This window comes from Myotis yumanensis, unplaced genomic scaffold (assembly GCF_028538775.1).
Source record: "Myotis yumanensis isolate MYYU_CA2020_CCGP unplaced genomic scaffold, mMyoYum1.0.hap1 SCAF_9, whole genome shotgun sequence".
NCBI lineage: Eukaryota > Metazoa > Chordata > Mammalia > Chiroptera > Vespertilionidae > Myotis > Myotis yumanensis.
In genome coordinates, this window is record NW_027223760.1 from 73,386,610 (window position 1) to 73,404,160 (window position 17,551).

Here is a 17,551-nt window from a genome sequence, read left to right on the forward strand (position 1 = left end):
TGATCATAGCTAAAAAGAGAATCTTTAGTATTTTTCAGGTTTTAATCATATTATACATGGGTCATATTTTCCTTTTTCTTATGTCCAGTGGTCCTGGATTATACATGTTCTTATGAATGATACTATGTAAAGACTCTGGATTCTGTTACATACTTAAAAATAGTGAATTTTTGTTTCAGTGGGCAGTTAACTTGGCTGATCTCCACTCCGAATTTGTCTTTGTGGGGGACAACTGCTGAGATCTCTATTCGGGTATTTTACCTTCACCTGACTGTCTGTTCATTGCATGTATAGTTATCTGGTCAACCAGAGATTGGGCACAATTTAGGGGTCCTCTCCTGTGCCTCTTGCTTTTCTGGTGTTTTCCTCCTTCATATTTCAACTGCTTTGGTTGCCCTAAAGTCTGTCCTCCTAGTCTTGAACCAGTAAAACTTGGCTTCTGCCTAAAAGTTGCCACTTAATGGGATCTCCCCTCAAGTGAAAAATTGTTAAAAATGGGAATTTCATACAATGTTGATCTTTCTTCAGTGTCAACTCCCCTCTGCCTGCTTGGTTAATCTCTAATATCTTTAGGGGGGAAAAACACATTTTGTGTAGAGTTTGCAGTTATCAGCAAGAGTGTTAGTCTGATATATGCTATTTGCCATTTTTTTGAAATCCCAATATTATGTGAAGTGCTAGTTTATTTAAACCTCAAACTCTAGGGAAAAAGTTTCTAATTAGGGAATACTGAAATACAATTTAATATGAAGTCCTAGCTATAGAGAGACACAAAGTAATAGTTAAATTCAACTTTAAGAATTCCCATTCAATATGGGAATGCAAATTTATTGGGGTGGGACTGAGTAAACAGTAAGTGAACATTTAAAATTTGTTTTAGAAGTTTGAAATACTTTCTTGGCTTGAGAAAGGTGGGGCTGAGCTCATTGTCCAGTTCATTAAGCTGATTAAAATTCGTAGTTTCAATGTGAGATCTTTGGTTGTTTAGCTGTATGGGAGTGGGGAAGTAGTGACAGTGTCTATTTTAAGTAAAATACATAGGGGAAAAAATAGTTTCTCTAGTAGGTGATGCTGTATGACCACTTTCTTAAAGTGACAACTGCCTCGAACCAGAGGGAAGTTGCCTTATTGTTTAAATTACAGCTGTTTACATAACTTTTGTTCAGGCCCAGCTTCAAATGCAGCTGTGTTAGATGTGTGGGTGGGTAAGTAGTACACAGAATGGTTGTTGAAGAATGTGTGAAAAAACCAGGGCCTGGCCTGTTTACCCAGCTAGCTCAGCTATAAAGTTGACATAGGCTTGGCAATTGTATTCCCGTTATTTTCTTTACCCTTGTAGAGTAAGTGATTGTCATATGATTGTTTTGGCCTCACCTACAGATCTTAGCAAAGAATCTGTAGTTTGTGAGTTAAAATACAATATAAAAGCTGAGAAATTATAGTCTCATTCTATACTTTCTAAACTCTGGCCCGCTTTAATTTAAACCTTCCCCAGAGTAACCCCGAACCTGTTCTAGGTGGTAATACTTAAAAGCCACAGTTTTCTAAAAATTGCTTTTTGTTCTTTTCCCTAGAGCAAGGAATACTATGGGAGTTTTGGAGATTGGAGTAACTAAGCAGCCACTGAAATTGTGCAAGTAGCTCCAGCTCTAGCCTGGGAGGTGGTTTGGGGTGGATTTATGGAGGATATTGACTTAGCAAAGAGATGAATAATAGCTTGTTTATAGACAACAGACATTGGGCTCCATGGAGGCAATCAACTTGTTTATAAATCCATCTTTACAGTGAAAATAACATTCTTTGTTCAAGGGAGTCATGAACACTAAAATCAGTAAAAGTAACAATTTAAGAAATATACTAAACATATTTATACAAAAGCACTGTACTTTATTAAACTCCATACAAAATGTGATTAAAAACATTAAATAGGCCATGAGTTTTACTTTGAAGATCAGTAAGTCAGTTTTTAAATGTAGTTATTTTACTTTGGTCACCTCAGCTGTCTTATAGCCTTTCCTCCTTCATTACAAGCAGGTGCTGTAAATAGTAACTTTCTGGCTTATATCCTTCAGGAGTGAACGGACTTCTCCTTCCAGTCTTTCTAATTCTTGAGCTTTATCTTCTAAATATTTTTGATTGTCCTCATATTTTCTTTCTAAATCTGTGAGAGAGAAAAAGGAAAAAGTCTGAGCAATTTATACTGTGATGATCTCCAAACCTAATAATTATCTTTGCTTATAAGGTTTTATTAAGTGCCTGAGACAAAGTGAATGGATTTTCACCTTTTAAATAAAAAACTATTAATGTATTTATTTTTAAATGCTTTGTGAAAGCATGAACCTAGGTGAACAGACCTACCTTTCAGGAGCTGAAGCTTGCTGTTTGCTTGAGCCAAAAGTGTTTTTGCTTCATTTTGTAGCATTTCAGCTTTCCTTCTGGCATCAGCTGACTCTTCGGTTTTTTTGGCAATTAAATTTTCTACTTTCTTATATTTTTCATCAAGTTCACCATCCAGAGTCTGCAGTTCCACATTTAGACACAACGAAGTGATAATGTTAGTGTCAGTAATTACATATAAGAACAGTAGTATAATTGTGGCAAGCTTGGGTCACACAGGTATTAACTTGGACAGCAAGCATTCTGGATTAAGGGCCCCCATCAAGAGGGCTCTGGCTTCAAGCTATTCAGTGGTAAACAATTGAAAACTTAATCTTGAAACAGTGGAACTACATACAATATTGACATAACTTTTAAAAACATTTTGGAGTTTTAACAGGTCTCTAGGGCTAAGCCCTCTCCTGCTGATTAGCACTTTTCTATGGAGACATTGTAGAGAGAGTAGGAGTTTCTCAAAAGTAGATGTGCTGAGATCCAAACATTTAAATTTCAAAAAGGGCTCATTTTGAAGAAATGGAAGGAGGGCCATCTGGATTCTTGACTAATTTAGGGTTTGTAGAGACTTGTTACTAAGAAATTGGGGAAAAGATAGGTTTAATTAAAGGAAGGGTGAGAGATAGCATATGTGGGTGGTTGAGAGGAGAAATTGGTGTAGGTTTGGAAAGATGGTCACAAGTGATTCTTTTGAGAAACACTGAACAATAGCCACTGTTAATAGGAATTTCACGTCAAGGGGTTTTGTTCCTATTTATTGTAATCAATGTCATGTATGCAAAATGATCTGTGAGAAGATTATTTGGGAAATTCATGCTCTCAGAACTGCAGGAAACGAGTGGAAAAGAAAGACGTGGAAGTGAAATTTTCTTATTGTTTTGTTCTTTTCCCTGACCCAAGAGGTATAGGGTAGAGTGGAAATTCTACAACTAGAGAAGTGAAGAAAGAGCATTGAGACCGGTAAGAGGTGCGGAGACACGGAAAGTGCTGGCACCTGGATGTGCTGTTCTTTAAACTGGGAGGGAGATACAAGTTCCCACCCCAAAGCCAAAGTAATTTCAAGAAAAATCTTGAAATTAATTTTAGTTATAACTCCCTATAGTGTGAACATTCTCCCCAAAAGTTTAAAAGTTCCTTGGAAATAAAACCCAGACAATTTAGGAATAAATTACTTGGCTTCTTGGTGAAAAAATTGGGTCATGTGAGATTTTCTCTGCAAAATTAGAGTACCTTCCAGTGAGAAGCAAGAGAAGTGTTTAATTCAAAATGAGTGTGGAAGGGGTTGAGATGTTGGTTCCCCTCCTACTAGCTGGTCTCTGTTGTGAACTCTTTAATGATTTCTCAAGTGGCCAGGTAATTACTCTATGCCATAAAGATCTTCCTGATTGAAATACAGAAATAGATGCTCAATATGCTTGTTTTAAGACTTCCACCCCTAAGTTAATTTCATTTTTCCAAACGCTGTCTACGTTTGGATTTGAGGATCTAGGTCATGCTTATTGGATACTTTTCATATCCACTTCCATTCTTTTCCATCTGTGTCTTTAAAGACTGCTGTGTCAGAACAGGTCATTTGGAAGTTTCTGATGACTAACCATATTAGGGCCATCCTCCTTTTTAATTCCAAGGAAGGCAGTGAGACTAGTTGCTCCTTGATCAACACAGCCATGAAGTGACAGAGATGTACTTACCTTTTTAACGTCTTCAGCACTTTGTTTCACAGCATAGACTACTTTTTCAATATATTCTGCCTCCCCAGAGTTTTGCGCTGCCTTCCGCTTAAGTTCTTCCATATTCCTTTCCAGCTCGCTGATGCGCTGGGAGGCGTTGAATAAGGTTTCCTCAGAAGCTGCTGTTTCAGACTCAATCTAAAAATATAATGTCAGTCATTCAGCAAGCCATTAACCTAAGAGGTGGTAGGAAGTGCTATGAACCTAAGTTTCTAGGAAGATCTGAAAGACTGCTATGCCATTTTATTCTAGACGAAAAGAAGTAATTATTAAAAAGAGAATATAATTTCAAGGAAGCATAGTAAAGTACCCAACTTTAAATGGTGTTTGACACATCTCATGTTAACTGTATTCTTTTGGTACTTCTGGTGATCTAGGCTGAAATGCACATGAAGTTTCTCCTTAGGGTAAGAAACACCCCAGGCAGCTTGATGTGTTGAGAAGCACTTTAAGGACATCTGCAAATGTTGGCCAATGATCACAAATAAACAGATGTGAGAAGAGGGATTTCCACATAAACTGCCAAATGTTTGTGGGAAAATTATAACTTCCAGTCACCTTTATTTTTTTCTATCAACTTGAAAGGAAACTCTAGTAATGGAGTTTATGGCACTTCAAAAACTACCTGTAAAGTTAATTACTGAAGACATGGAGACCAGGAATGTTAAGACTGCACAATTACTGATAGGATTGGGAAATGGGAGCTGTAAATAAAGTTAGGGGAAAAACATCATCTGGGCAACTGGCGAAAAATCCACATTTGATTTCAAAGTATAATGAATAAACATTGATTTTTTTTTTTTTTTTTAAGACTAGCCAAAGTAAGCAATCTGGCCCATGATAGAAAAACCAGTTTCACTCAGCACTCCCTTTTTCTTAGAAATGATTCTTAAGGATGGGTCTCTTTCCATAGGATTATCTCTGAGTAATAATAATGCCATAGTGAAACTAAAATTTGTATTTCAAACCAAATGATTCTTAACCTAAAAGTTTATCTATTAATTAACTTAGAAAAATTCTTAGAGGCGGATAAACCAAGATGGCGGCATAGGTAATCACCTATATTTGCTGCCTCTCACAACCACATCAAAATTACAACTAAACGGCAGAACAACTACCACCCAGAACCGTGGGAAAGCTGGCTGAGTGGAAATTCTGCAACTAGAGAAGTGAAGAAAGCGCATTGAGACCGGTAAGAGGTGCAGAGACACGGAAAGTGCTGGCACCTGGATGTGCTGTTCTTTATTTTATTATTTTTTAAAATATATTTTATTGATTTTTTTACAGAGAGGAAGGGAGAGGGATAGAGAAGTTAGAAACATTGATGAGAGAGAAACATCAATCAGCTGCCTCCTGCACACCCCCTACTGGGGATGTGCCCGCAACCAAGGTACATGCCCTTGACCGGAATCGAACCTGGGACTCTTCAGTCCGCAGGCCGACGCTCTATCCACTGAGCCAAACCGGTCAGGGCGGATGTGCTGTTCTTTAAACTGGGAGGGAGATACAGGTGAGACTTGGGGGGACCCAGGCACATACGGGGAGAAACTAGACTGTCTGGCATTGGGACAGAAACGTGAGGGCGGCTTACTCTTAGAGGTGCTTGCAGTAATCATTGTTCCTGCGTGGGGTGTGGAGAACCAGGGACTTCTCCAGTTCAGGGCAGCCATTGCTGTTTGCTCTGCCCTGGTGATTCCCAGAGACCCCACCCCACCCAATTTACAACCCCACCCAAGCTGTGCGCATCGGCTTTTGCATATGAATGGCCTGTCCTTTCACCTAAAACAAACTGCAGCTGGGTCAGAGAACCCCAGAGATTCCAAAAGAAGGCCCACTACCTGGCAGCAGCAACAGCCTTGCTTCACAGCTGGGCCTTGTTTGGGCACTTCCAAACCCCATACAAAAAGGAGGAATCTGCAGATGTCTCTGTAGCTCCTGCTGGGCGGCCCTAGACAGTGGCTGACCTTGCACCTCCTTGGAGATGATAACGGATTACAACTCTTCACATCTATACGAGACACACTCAAGGGGCAGACTCAGCACCAAAGCCCTACTGAAGCAAGTCCTGCCCCATGAGGGTGTTTCCTGCACAACAGATCTTCCAGTGTAGACACAGCTGGTCACCACAGTCAGTTGGCCTGGAGGTCAATTCCTCCCAGTGATACCAACAGCAATCAAGGGTTAATTACAACAAGACTGCGCAAACATCCCACAAAAGGTTGCACCAAGAGCATCCACCTCAGGTGACTGGGGAGGCTGAGCCACTGGGCCCTATAGGACACCAACCACACAAGGCTACTCTATCAACTCAAGGAGACTTAGCAGCTAACCAGTGTGGGGAGCTGATATAGGGTTAAGCCTCGGACTGACCTGTGGGCAAAGTCACAAACAATTCCCAGCTTAGAGGGCACAGTCCTCCTAGCATAATTAGGCTTGACCTTATGAGGCTCTCTAGATCTTATCTGGGAAGCTAATGGGCTGAGGGAAGTGCAGGAAGTGTAACTACGGTCAAAACAAGTGAAACTCACAAGAACTGTGTAACTCTAGAAACCACTACCTTGTTTACCTCTCACTATAAAATAAAGGCTCAGCTTGCCTTGGGATCCTCTCTCTGTGGCCTCAGCCAGGCACAGGGAAGATCCACGGAGACTGAGGAAAGCTAGAGAGTTCTGAACGCTGTCTCTGTGTAAAACATCCTTCGCCGACTCCGTCCACACCTTTGGGAACCCCTGGACCCGCTGGGGCTGGACCCCAGCATTTGGCGCCGAACAGGATTCCCCTAGGTAAGCCCCCCCGCACTCGGGACGGATAGGACTCCACCGTAGGGTGCTGCAGACCCCCCTATAGGGGATAAGTAGGGTAAGTGGGTGGATAGTACAGAACTTAGATTGAGAAGATGTGCCATACTGAGTCTAGAAGAAAAAAAGACTCCGTATTGATCTTTTAACATGTCCATGCTTTTCTGAGGAAGGAAAGGTGCCGGAAAGGTAAATGTAGAGGCATGGGAGAAGGTAGGCCCAAGGAGCCTTATCCTTAACCCTACTGCAGCCTTTCCACCCCGGGAAAGTGCAGGATTGGCAAGCTCTCCCTGGGGTGATAGATCAGGACTCAGGTAATAGCGGAAAGCGCCAATCCTACTCTTAAAATGGATACAAGAGAGCATTTGGGGTTTTTCTTTTTAATGCCTGTTTTGGATTGAGTAAGTGGGTTTTACTTAGTTTTAACATATCAAAGTTAGCTCTTGACACAAAAGGAAAAACTAACAGTTTGGCTTAAAGTTGGGGTTTTGTTTTGAGGTGCTGAGGCTCGGAGGTGGAGCCAATTCACGGTAGAAATGTGAAGCTGTGGCTTTTGGGGTTGAAGTGGGAAGTTGTGAATACAGAGGAGCATGTATGTTTATATATGGTCAGAATTCCATCAATGTAAACCTTTTCTATAAAAACAAAAAAGGGGGAGAAGACTGTTTATGTTAAATTTTTTAAAAATACGATGCAGAGGGTTGTACAGCAGCCAAAAGGCATCGGGCCTCCTGTACAATAGCCTCTGCCGACTTAGCCCAGCGGAAAGATGCAAAACCAGACAAGAGTTTTACCAGATCTAGTAATGATGTGGGGAAGAGGTTGTGTTTTGTGTCTTTCCAGAAGGAGCAGCCTCTGCCTCCCTCCTGGGGACCGTCACGCCTGGGAGGCCGAGTTAGCACACCTGACCAGTGCCTGTCTGCAGCAGATGTGCAGCCCTGAGCTGGAACCACCTGTCCATTGGAAGGATCACATGTGCCTCCTTTTTGTCTGTCCTTATGTTCCAGCTTTGCCCCACATCTCCTATCCTTTTTCTTTTTTTCTTAATCTGACTACTTGTTTGCTGGTTCTTTGGCCTTTCTCCTTCTCTCCTGAACACAGCCTTTTCTAGAATCTCCCTACCCTACTGTTCCAGGAAGGGCACCTCCCTTTTCTGCCATGACTAGGGGGTGTCTGGTATATGCCTCATACGTGGAGTTGTCTTGTGCCAAGAGCCTGACATCCTGGGCTGAGAAAGCCCTGTCCCGGGACTCTCCTTTGTCCTATATTGGCCCCTCTTGCCCTTGTGTCAAGAGGGACCCTCTTCTCACAATCCAATTGCCCACAGCTGTTGCCTGAGTTCTCTGTTAATGCTGAGGTCACGGTGGCTGGTACCATGGATCTGTCTCTCGCCCAATGGAGTGAGCTGGGTCCTCTCTGGAGAAGAAACCTGGGTTCCCCAAGATATGTGATCAATGCCAGGACCCCACCAGCAGGCGAGGGGATCCAAAGGCAGTTGCTGGGCATGGAGGCCAGAGGGACACAGACTACCAAGGAGACAGAACTGAACCTCACATTACCCTGCTTGGCCCCGGAGCTTGGCTGGTTAGTCAAAGACGGGTAAGATTCCTCAGGGAGGAACAACCTAAGACAGGCACAGTCACAGAGGGGCCAGCAGAAGAGAACTTGGGGTTCAACAGAGGTGGGGCACAGATCCTCACCCCCCCAATGGTGCAGGGGCTTGAACACTCGCCCCTTCTGAGGAAGGTCTCCTGCCCCCATGGCTGCTTCTCGCTTCCCATGTCCAGCCCAGATAGGGACCCAGATAACAAATAGAGACTTGGCCTAGCTCGGATCGGGAACAGAAAGAGACTTGGTCCAGCTGAGACCAGTACCTAGATAAGAGACCTGGCTGACAACAGCTTCCCTCTCACTGCAACAGGACTTGTTTCCCATTTCTACCTTGGACCACAGGGAAAGGGGCAGCTGAAAGAAAGGGCTGGGGCAGGATGCTGCCTTCTTCTCTTTCTTCTTCCTCTTTTTTCTAAATACTTCCATGCCTTGTAGTTCTTTTGCTTTCTCTTCTTTTTCTCTACTACCCTCCATCTCCACCTCATCCTCCTCCTCCCCAGTATCATCCATATAAGCTGACTTAGAGGGCACAGCTGATTCCTCCCCGGACACTGACACCACCATCAAACGCGGCCCTGATGGACCCTTTGATCCAGCCGTACAACACACTGACACTTCAGGAAGCCCGTCGCCAGCAACACCTGCTAGCCAGATCAACAAGGACAACCAAACCACCGACTTGGGGTCAACTGAAGAAGTTAACAACTGAGGCCCAGCAGATGGTAGAAAAGCAAGAAGTGGAAGCTACTCTCTCAGCCAAGTCAGAGGACTCTGAGTAAATTGGCAAAAGAGACTTTCATTTGGTAGAAAAATGTTACTGTGGTTTGATTTTTCACTTATTGCTGTTTTGCATTGCCATTGTTTTATTATTCTTACTAGTTAACTAGCATGTTCAAATTTTAAAATGTTTTAGGTTTTGCATTGGCATTGTTTTGTTATTGTTTTAATAGCCAGAGTTTTGTTCTTGATGCTTAAGTTTTACTGTCACTATGGTAGCTTAAAAACTCTCATTATAGTAGCTTAAAAAATAAAGAAGGGTGAGATGTGGGGAGCTGATATAGGGTTAAGCCTCGGACTGACCTGTGGGCAAAGTCACAAACAATTCCCAGCTTAGAGGGCACAGTCCTCCTAGCATAATTAGGCTTGACCTTATGAGGCTCTCTAGATCTTATCTGGGAAGCTAATGGGCTGAGGGAAGTGCAGGAAGTGTAACTACGGTCAAAACAAGTGAAACTCACAAGAACTGTGTAACTCTAGAAACCACTACCTTGTTTACCTCTCACTATAAAATAAAGGCTCAGCTTGCCTTGGGATCCTCTCTCTGTGGCCTCAGCCAGGCACAGGGAAGATCCACGGAGACTGAGGAAAGCTAGAGAGTTCTGAACGCTGTCTCTGTGTAAAACATCCTTCGCCGACTCCGTCCACACCTTTGGGAACCCCTGGACCCGCTGGGGCTGGACCCCAGCAAACCAGTACATAGAAACAAACACAGGGAAGCAGCCAAAATGCAGCGACAAAGAAACAAGTCACAAATGAAAGAAATGGATGAAAGCAAAATACTGGATATAGAGTTCAAAACCACGGTTATAAGGTTACTCAAGAATCTTATAGAAACCTCTGAGAAATTTAGTGAGACCCTCGGGGATATGAAAAAGGACCAATCAGAAATTAAGCATACACTGACTGAAATAAAGAATAATATACAGAGATCCAACAGCAGAAGAGAGGATCCCAAGGATCAAGTCAAAGATTTGAAATACAAAGAAGCAAAAAACAACCAACCGGAAAAGCAAAAAGAAAAAATAATCCAAAAATATGAAGGTAGTGTAAGGAGCCTCTGTGACCACTTCAAGCGTACCAGCATCCGAATTATGGGGGTGCCGGAAGAAGAGAGAGAGCAAGATATTGAAAACCTAGTTGAAGAAATAATGACAGAAAACTTCCCCCACCTGGTGAAAGAAATAGACCTACAAGTCCAGGAAGCACAGAGAACCCCAAACAAGAGGAATCTAAAGAGGACCACACCAAGACACATCATAATTAAAATGCCAAGAGCAAAAGACAATATTAAAAGCAGCAGGAGAAAAACAGTTAATTACCTACAAGGGAGTACCCATACAACTATCAGCTGATTCCTCAACAGAAACTATGTAGGCCAGAAGGGAGTGGCAAATATTCAAAGTGATGAATAGCAAGAACCTACAACCAAGATTACTCTACCCAGCAAAACTATCTGACCTTCAATTCTGAATGATAAAGAGCTTCACAGATAAGAAAAAGCTAAAGGAGTTCATCATCACCAAACCAGTATTATATGAAATGCTGAAGGGTATTCTCTAAGAAGAGGAAGAAAAAGGTAAAGATAAAAATTATGAACAACAAAGTGACGACAAATACATAACAAGTGAATCTGAAAATCAAATAAAAAATCTGAAGAACAGAATAAACTGGTAAATATAATAGAATCAGGGGCATAGAAAGGGAGTGGACTGACAATTCTCAGGAGGAAAAGGGGGTGTGGGGGGTACAGAAAGAGATTGGACAAAAGTCTTACACCTGTGGATGAGGACAATGGGTGGGGGGTAAGGGCATGGGGTGGGAACCGGGTGAAGGGGAGCTATGGGGGGAAAAAAGAGGACCAACTGTAATAATCTGAACAATAAAGAATTATTTTTTAAATAAGTTAAAAAAATAAAAATTCTTAGTTATAATTCATAGGAGATAAGCTTTATAGTTTTACTAGTGACCCAGTGCACAGATTCCTGCACATTGAAAGAAAATTAATTAGAAGGTGGGTGGCGCGACTGGTCAAGACAGGTTGGACACGCCTTGGAGCCAACCTCCCGTGGTCCCTCCCCAGCGTCTGCAGAGTGAGCGGGGTCCCTCCAGCAGGTGGGGTCCCTCGGCCTGACCTGTGGATTATGGGCTGAAACCAACTCTGACATCCCCCGAGGGGTCCTGGAGTGCAAGAGGGCACTCTGCAAAGTTGCTGTCGTACAGGGTCTGGAATGCAAATGCAAGTGTGCAGTAAACCAGATTCGGGGCTGACAGTGCCCCAGCAACAACATAACCCACAGCCGAAGGTGGAATCGCGCAACCCGGTGAGGAATCGGGATCCCTCCTCTCTGGTTCCGGGGTGTGTCACCTGATAACCACTGCAGCTCAGCAGCTCCTGTGCTGAGCATCTGCCCTCTGGTGGTCAGTGCACCTCATAGTGACCGGTCGGACGTTTGGACACTCAGCACATTAGCCTCATATAGATAGATGAATGAATCGTTTCTGACAAGCTTTTCATTAGCACAGTTGTCTTAATTTCTTGTCACTAACCTAAAACACTTACTGTCCCCCCATTCCCTGAGAAACAGACGCATTATTAACATGTATCATTAAGGCAAATACACCTCACCTACAATTTGATTAATATTTTAACTTGCTTTTCAAAACAGTAATTTTAAAAAAAAACTGAAATACTGTTCATGTTAGCATACTGAAAAATAATTATAGTGTTAGAACATAATTTTCTAAATTTGAACATGTAGCCTCAAGAAAAGGCTTTATTGGTGCTCACAGTTTAAGAGGAAGTGGCGGATAAACTGCCGGGCCTGTCTTAACTGAGAGCAATAGAGGTTTGTATCAACTAATGGCAGGAAGGCAGTTTGAGTAATCCATCTCCCAGGTATTAATAATCATTAAGGGCAGTTGGCCTGAGATGGCTGGTAGTACTAGGAGCATCTAATCTCAAAAATGGGGAAGGATTAGGTGATTCACCAACTTTCTTCACCTAGTTTTATAAAAAATGAACATTCCTAAAATTGGAAGGAAAAATTTGCTTAGAGAACTGATTAAAAAAGAACTATGTTTGTATTACTTTGAGAGGATTTTTACAATAAAGCATTAAATGCACGTGAAAAATTCTTTGTTATCTGGTTGTCTCTAAGAGTATTGTATATAATAAAACCCTAACATGAAAATTGATCAAACAGCGTAACGACCAGTTACTATGACGTGCACTGACCACCAGGGGGCAGATGCTCAAAGTAGAAGCTGCCCCGTGGTGGTCAATGCACTCCCACAAGGGGAGTGCTGCTCAGCCAGAAGCCGGGCTCACGGCTGTTGAGTGCAGCGGCGGGTGGCAGGGAACGAAGGGTCCCAGACTGCAAGAGCCCCGGGACTGTGTGGGGGATGTCTGCCTGCCCGCCTAGGCCCAATCCCCCCAGGTGTCCCAGACTGGGAGAGGGCACAGGCCAGGCTGAGGGGACCCCCCCCTCTGCATGAATTTTGTGCACCAGGCCTCTAGTTTTACTTATAAAACATGTTTCCCATGCATTTTGAACACAAGATTGTTTAGGTGTTAAGATCTCTTAGGTTCCTCTAGAATGGACATTGGAAACTGTCATTTTGACACTTTGTTGCTTTCCAGTCCTTTTCAAAACTAGTAGAATTTACTAATGATCACCTCATAAATCTTAAGACACTGGTGTTAACCATGTAGTTGCTTTGGGGCTGCTTCATAATAGCAGGGGTTTTCTAACAATGGACCTTGAAATTAATACCATACTTCATACTGCGGAATGGACTCTATGGGATCTCTTGAAGGAACAGGAAACTTATTTTAAGCTTTTTGGGGAAGTGAATATGAAGGGGGGCTTAATGTTCCAGTGTTGTCAGAGTCCTTTTTCGTCTTTGAAAACACGTCACTGTTAGCATCTGTGCTAAGGAAATAGTTCAGATTTATTCAAGTGAAAGGAATCCTTAATGTTCAGTTATAAGGATTTCCTAAGTATCAAGGCCCTTTCGGATAAAAGAGTACATGCGAGTGCTTTCACCTACATATAATAATGACTGTAATATCTCACCGAAGTTAGCAGGTTCTGGGTTCCTTGGATGTCTTCATCTGCTTGTTTAATTGCCTTCTCTGCTGCGATCTGGGCCTTTTCTGCTTCTTCCAGAGCTTCCTTTACCATGTCTGCAGTGACTTTAACACTTGTTGCACTTTTGCTGAGTAAAAGAATGAGACGGTGTATTATATGTGAACATGAAAAGAGTACTTCTTTCAGAAAAAAACATATAAAGAGCAGCCTTCCTGAAATGACCCAGAGAGACTCAGAAATTTCTGTTGGTTAATTTTTTTTTTTCTTATCTTTTTAAAAAAATATATTTTATTGTTTTTTTTTACAGAGAGGAAGGGAGAGAGATAGAGAGTTAGAAACATCGATGAGAGAGAAACATCGATCAGCTGCCTCCTGCACACCTCCTACTGGGGATGTGTGCGCAACCCAGGTACATGCCCTTGACCGAAATCGAACCTGGGACCTTTCAGTCCGCAGGCCGACACTCTATCCACTGAGCCAAACCAGTTTCGGCGGTTAATTACTTTTTTAACTCCAGCCTAGATACACAGAATAAGCTGCCCCAAATGCCGTTAGTGTCTTCAGATACCTGGCTCTTTTGGCTTCTTCTAGTAGCATCTCAGCCCTGGCAACGTCAGCAGCACTTTGCTGTAGAATAACCTCCACTTGAGAAAGGCTTTCAACTCGTTCACGAATATCTTCAGTCAAGTTCTGTAACTGCTCTGGGGTGCTAGGCATTTCCATTTTCAATACTTCATTAGCAACTGCTTCAATGCTGTCCAAATCAGCACCATCCTCTGTTAAAAGCAAAGATGTTCCCATAAAGAGGTGAAAATCATACATGGTTCACTTATTCAACAACTTAATGGTCATCTACTGTGGTACTAGCACAGCGTGGTTTCACCGAGACAAAACTTCCTGTTTAAGATTTTATAATCTCTTTGTGTAGGGAGATCAGATCTGTACACGTGAGAAAGTAATGCAGACAACAAAGGATAACGGATGTGCTGCGGTCTGGGAGTCAGGGAGGTCTTTGTGGAGATTGAGGAGCCCATCAGGTTTTGGAGGATAACAGTATCTGAAAGAAGAAAGGACATCTTTGAATGGAGAGACAGTGTGGGCAGAGTGATATGTGAAAGTTGAGTGGTGTGAATGATTAAGATTGTAGAAGATACAGAGGCCAGGGTAGAAAGCTGGGACTTGGTCCTAACAGGCAATGAAAAATTTCAATTGAGGTTGAAAGATTAGGTAGGAAACTACTATAAATGCAGATATAAATAGTTGATATTCCTTGTAAATGATGTGGATTCAGGAAACCACAGAAAGAAAAAAATCCAGACAAAGAAGCAAGAGAATCAGGCTGGCATATCTATCTATCACAAGCCAAGGAATTTCAAATGTCAAATGTGAAAAGAGGTAAAAACAACAACAGGTTAAGCTTTAAGTATGTCATTAGTTTTTAACCCTTTTAAAAAACTCAACATAAAAATGGACCCCTCAGATTTTAAGTATAGGAAAACATGTAATTGAATGATGGCTTCCACAGAATATTCCATGCGGTATCTTTAGTAAGTACTGTTAGCTTTCTTTATTAGCCATTTCCCCTTCTTCCTTGCTAACAAAATATTGATTTGGTTCGGGCACCTACCTCTAAGGTAAGGTAAGCTTATCAAGTCAGAGTTATTAAATCCTGATTGTGTGTGTTTTGTGCCCTTCAGTTGGTTCCAACGCCTGGCAACCCCATGAGTGAGCCATGTTCACATAAATTCTAATGAGTGCCAAATAAATATGGTAGTTCCATTCCATTTGCCAGTGACAGTTATGCATGGGACTCATTTCTGGCCAGTGAGATTCATGGAGATACTGCTCAGAGGGTTCTGGTGAATACTTCGTTCCTTTAAAAAAGATGCTACAAAGGGACAGGTGGTCTTGTCTTCCATTAGATATCACAGTGTCTTTATATGAAGTCTGGAACTTTGGCAGCCACCTTGTAACCAGGAGCAGTGAGGCTGAGAACAAAGCTGATGTGTTTAAAATGGTAGAGCAGAAAAGATGAAAAGTACATGGGTCTTTGAACCATAGAGCTATCCTACTATTGAAGTTATGTTATACATCTTTTTTATTAAGTCCATTTCTGTTGAGAGTTTCTGTAACTTGTAGCCAAAACTATACTTACTGATAACCCTCAAATCAACAGCAATACTTACGTGCTAGACCACAAATTCTAGAGATTTTCTTTACAAAACACTTAAGGTACAGAACTGTCTAACCATAGGTCTAATATCCTGTAAATAAAAGCATTACAAGGCTTTGGGGGCAATGCCAAAATAAACTCTATTTGAAGTTAAGGTTCTAACGACATTATATGTAATCTCTAACAATTTTCAAATTCAGTTCTCACAGTATATGATTTGCTCTCACTTTTTGATTTGCTACTTGGGTATCAGGTGTGTCTGTGTCTGCCTAAAATCAGACAAGATTATTGACATACACATAGATAAACTTAAGAAATGGAAACATTTTTAAATTTGGAAATGTTATTTCATTTCCCACCAGAAACTGATTTTCTCTGCAGATTTGAATTACGGCCTCCCAAACACATACTCTTATAGAATACTTTTATATTCCAAGATAGGAAGAAATATCTAAAAGTAAAATGAAAAAAATTCCTTACGCATCAAAAAGTCTCTGATCTGCTTGATCAGGTTTCGCAGGTCCTCATTGCTCTGGTCCACTTTTTCTTTGGTAGCATTGGTTTTCAACAGAACATCTTGAGCATTCTGTTTTGCCTCATCTGCCCTTAGTTTCGCTTCAGAGACCTAAACATGAGGAATAAATTACCCAGGGAACAACTTCATTCTTTCTAAGCAGACTAGAATTTTATAAATGGTCCAAAAAATGATGTTGAAAAACTAGCATTTGGAATTATGACTTTTTGAAACAAGTATCTCCCATTTAACTGTATTATATTCCTTTATAGACTGAAAGTATTCAGTATAAGATTCCTATATAGTATTCTCATGTAGGTAGGGCCAGCATATGAATTTTTTCCTAGTTGTTTTTAACTCCTTCAAAACATTTGCTGGCCTATAAATGTTCCTTAGTATTTTTCTCAGGTACCCACATACATACTTCAGTTGATATGAACTTAAGACTTCATGTATCACTTAAGAATAATAAATGCTTGGTTGCTTAGTAGAGAATTTTTGTAGTGCAGCTGGATGTATTCATAACCCTGCACCCATGGTAAGTAACATGATTATCTCAAATTATTGTCATGAGAAGAAAGCAAATTCTTAAACATCTATTTCCCTGATCTCGAAAAAACTTGCACTTTCATACATGGTGTGAAATGCCCTTTTTTTTTTTTAAATAGTCAGCCCTTTGAATTGGTTTCTTCTTTTCAGACCTTCCACTTCACATTGAAAGCAAACAAACAGTAAAGACTGAGGCTGTCCGCTGAATTACCATCTTGGAGAGCTGTTCCACCTCAGCCAGGGCACTCAGGATGTCTCGGTCAAAGTCCATGGCCTTCTGCCAGGCGCTGTGCGCAGCAGTGACCAGACCACCACAGCCAGGCCCCCCACACTTCTTCTGTCCTTCGTCAGTTCTGCAGTTGGGGCCACCACATTCCGTCTCGGAGCAGGAGGCCCCTGGAGGCGTGCCACAGGTCTGCAACAAGCCAGGAGAGTGAGGCTCAGACAGTGTGCTGCAGCGTAACAGCTGGGCAGGGCCTGGGTGGCCCCGGAGAGTGTGTAGGTGGTCCTCAGCAAGGGTGCAGGATGGAGAGAGGAACAGAGAGTTTAGGGAATAAACTAACCTTTTTTTGCAAGGAAACAACAAAAATTTACAACCCTCATCAGTACCTTCTGCCCTAATGAACTGGAATACCAGCTGGGCTCTGTGCAGGGTGCAAACGTTATCTGCTCTCTCAGATTGAAGCCTGCCAATCCGAGAGCCACAGAATGCTACCCCTGTACTCTAGTTTGATTAAAAAAAGAGCACACAAAAACCCAGGTGTTGAGAACCTTCTGTAAACTCGTGCCATGTTAGTCCTGGTGAATAGGTTGACACAAAAGGCCTGTTATCTGGCCTTTTAGTAGCTTCTCATCTAGTTAGGAAGACAGGATCATAAAGCAGCCAAGAATAGGTCAGATGCAGTTAAGTACGA

At 42.0% G+C, this 17,551-nt stretch overlaps 1 protein-coding gene across 1 annotated transcript in view; it reads right to left on the minus strand.

Moving 5' to 3' along the window:
• Window positions 1-1,866: 1,866 nt before the first annotated feature.
• Window positions 1,867-17,551, minus strand: part of LAMB1 (laminin subunit beta 1) — a 74,812-nt gene continuing 59,127 nt past the window's right edge. The window contains exons 28-34 of the mRNA XM_070424670.1: window positions 16,849-17,052; window positions 16,055-16,199; window positions 13,970-14,177; window positions 13,387-13,528; window positions 4,083-4,259; window positions 2,359-2,518; window positions 1,867-2,161 (exon numbers count right to left, since the gene is read on the minus strand). Coding sequence (XP_070280771.1) covers window positions 2,025-2,161; window positions 2,359-2,518; window positions 4,083-4,259; window positions 13,387-13,528; window positions 13,970-14,177; window positions 16,055-16,199; window positions 16,849-17,052 — 1,173 coding nt within the window. The 3' untranslated portion in view covers window positions 1,867-2,024. The remainder of the gene's footprint in view (window positions 2,162-2,358; window positions 2,519-4,082; window positions 4,260-13,386; window positions 13,529-13,969; window positions 14,178-16,054; window positions 16,200-16,848; window positions 17,053-17,551) is intronic.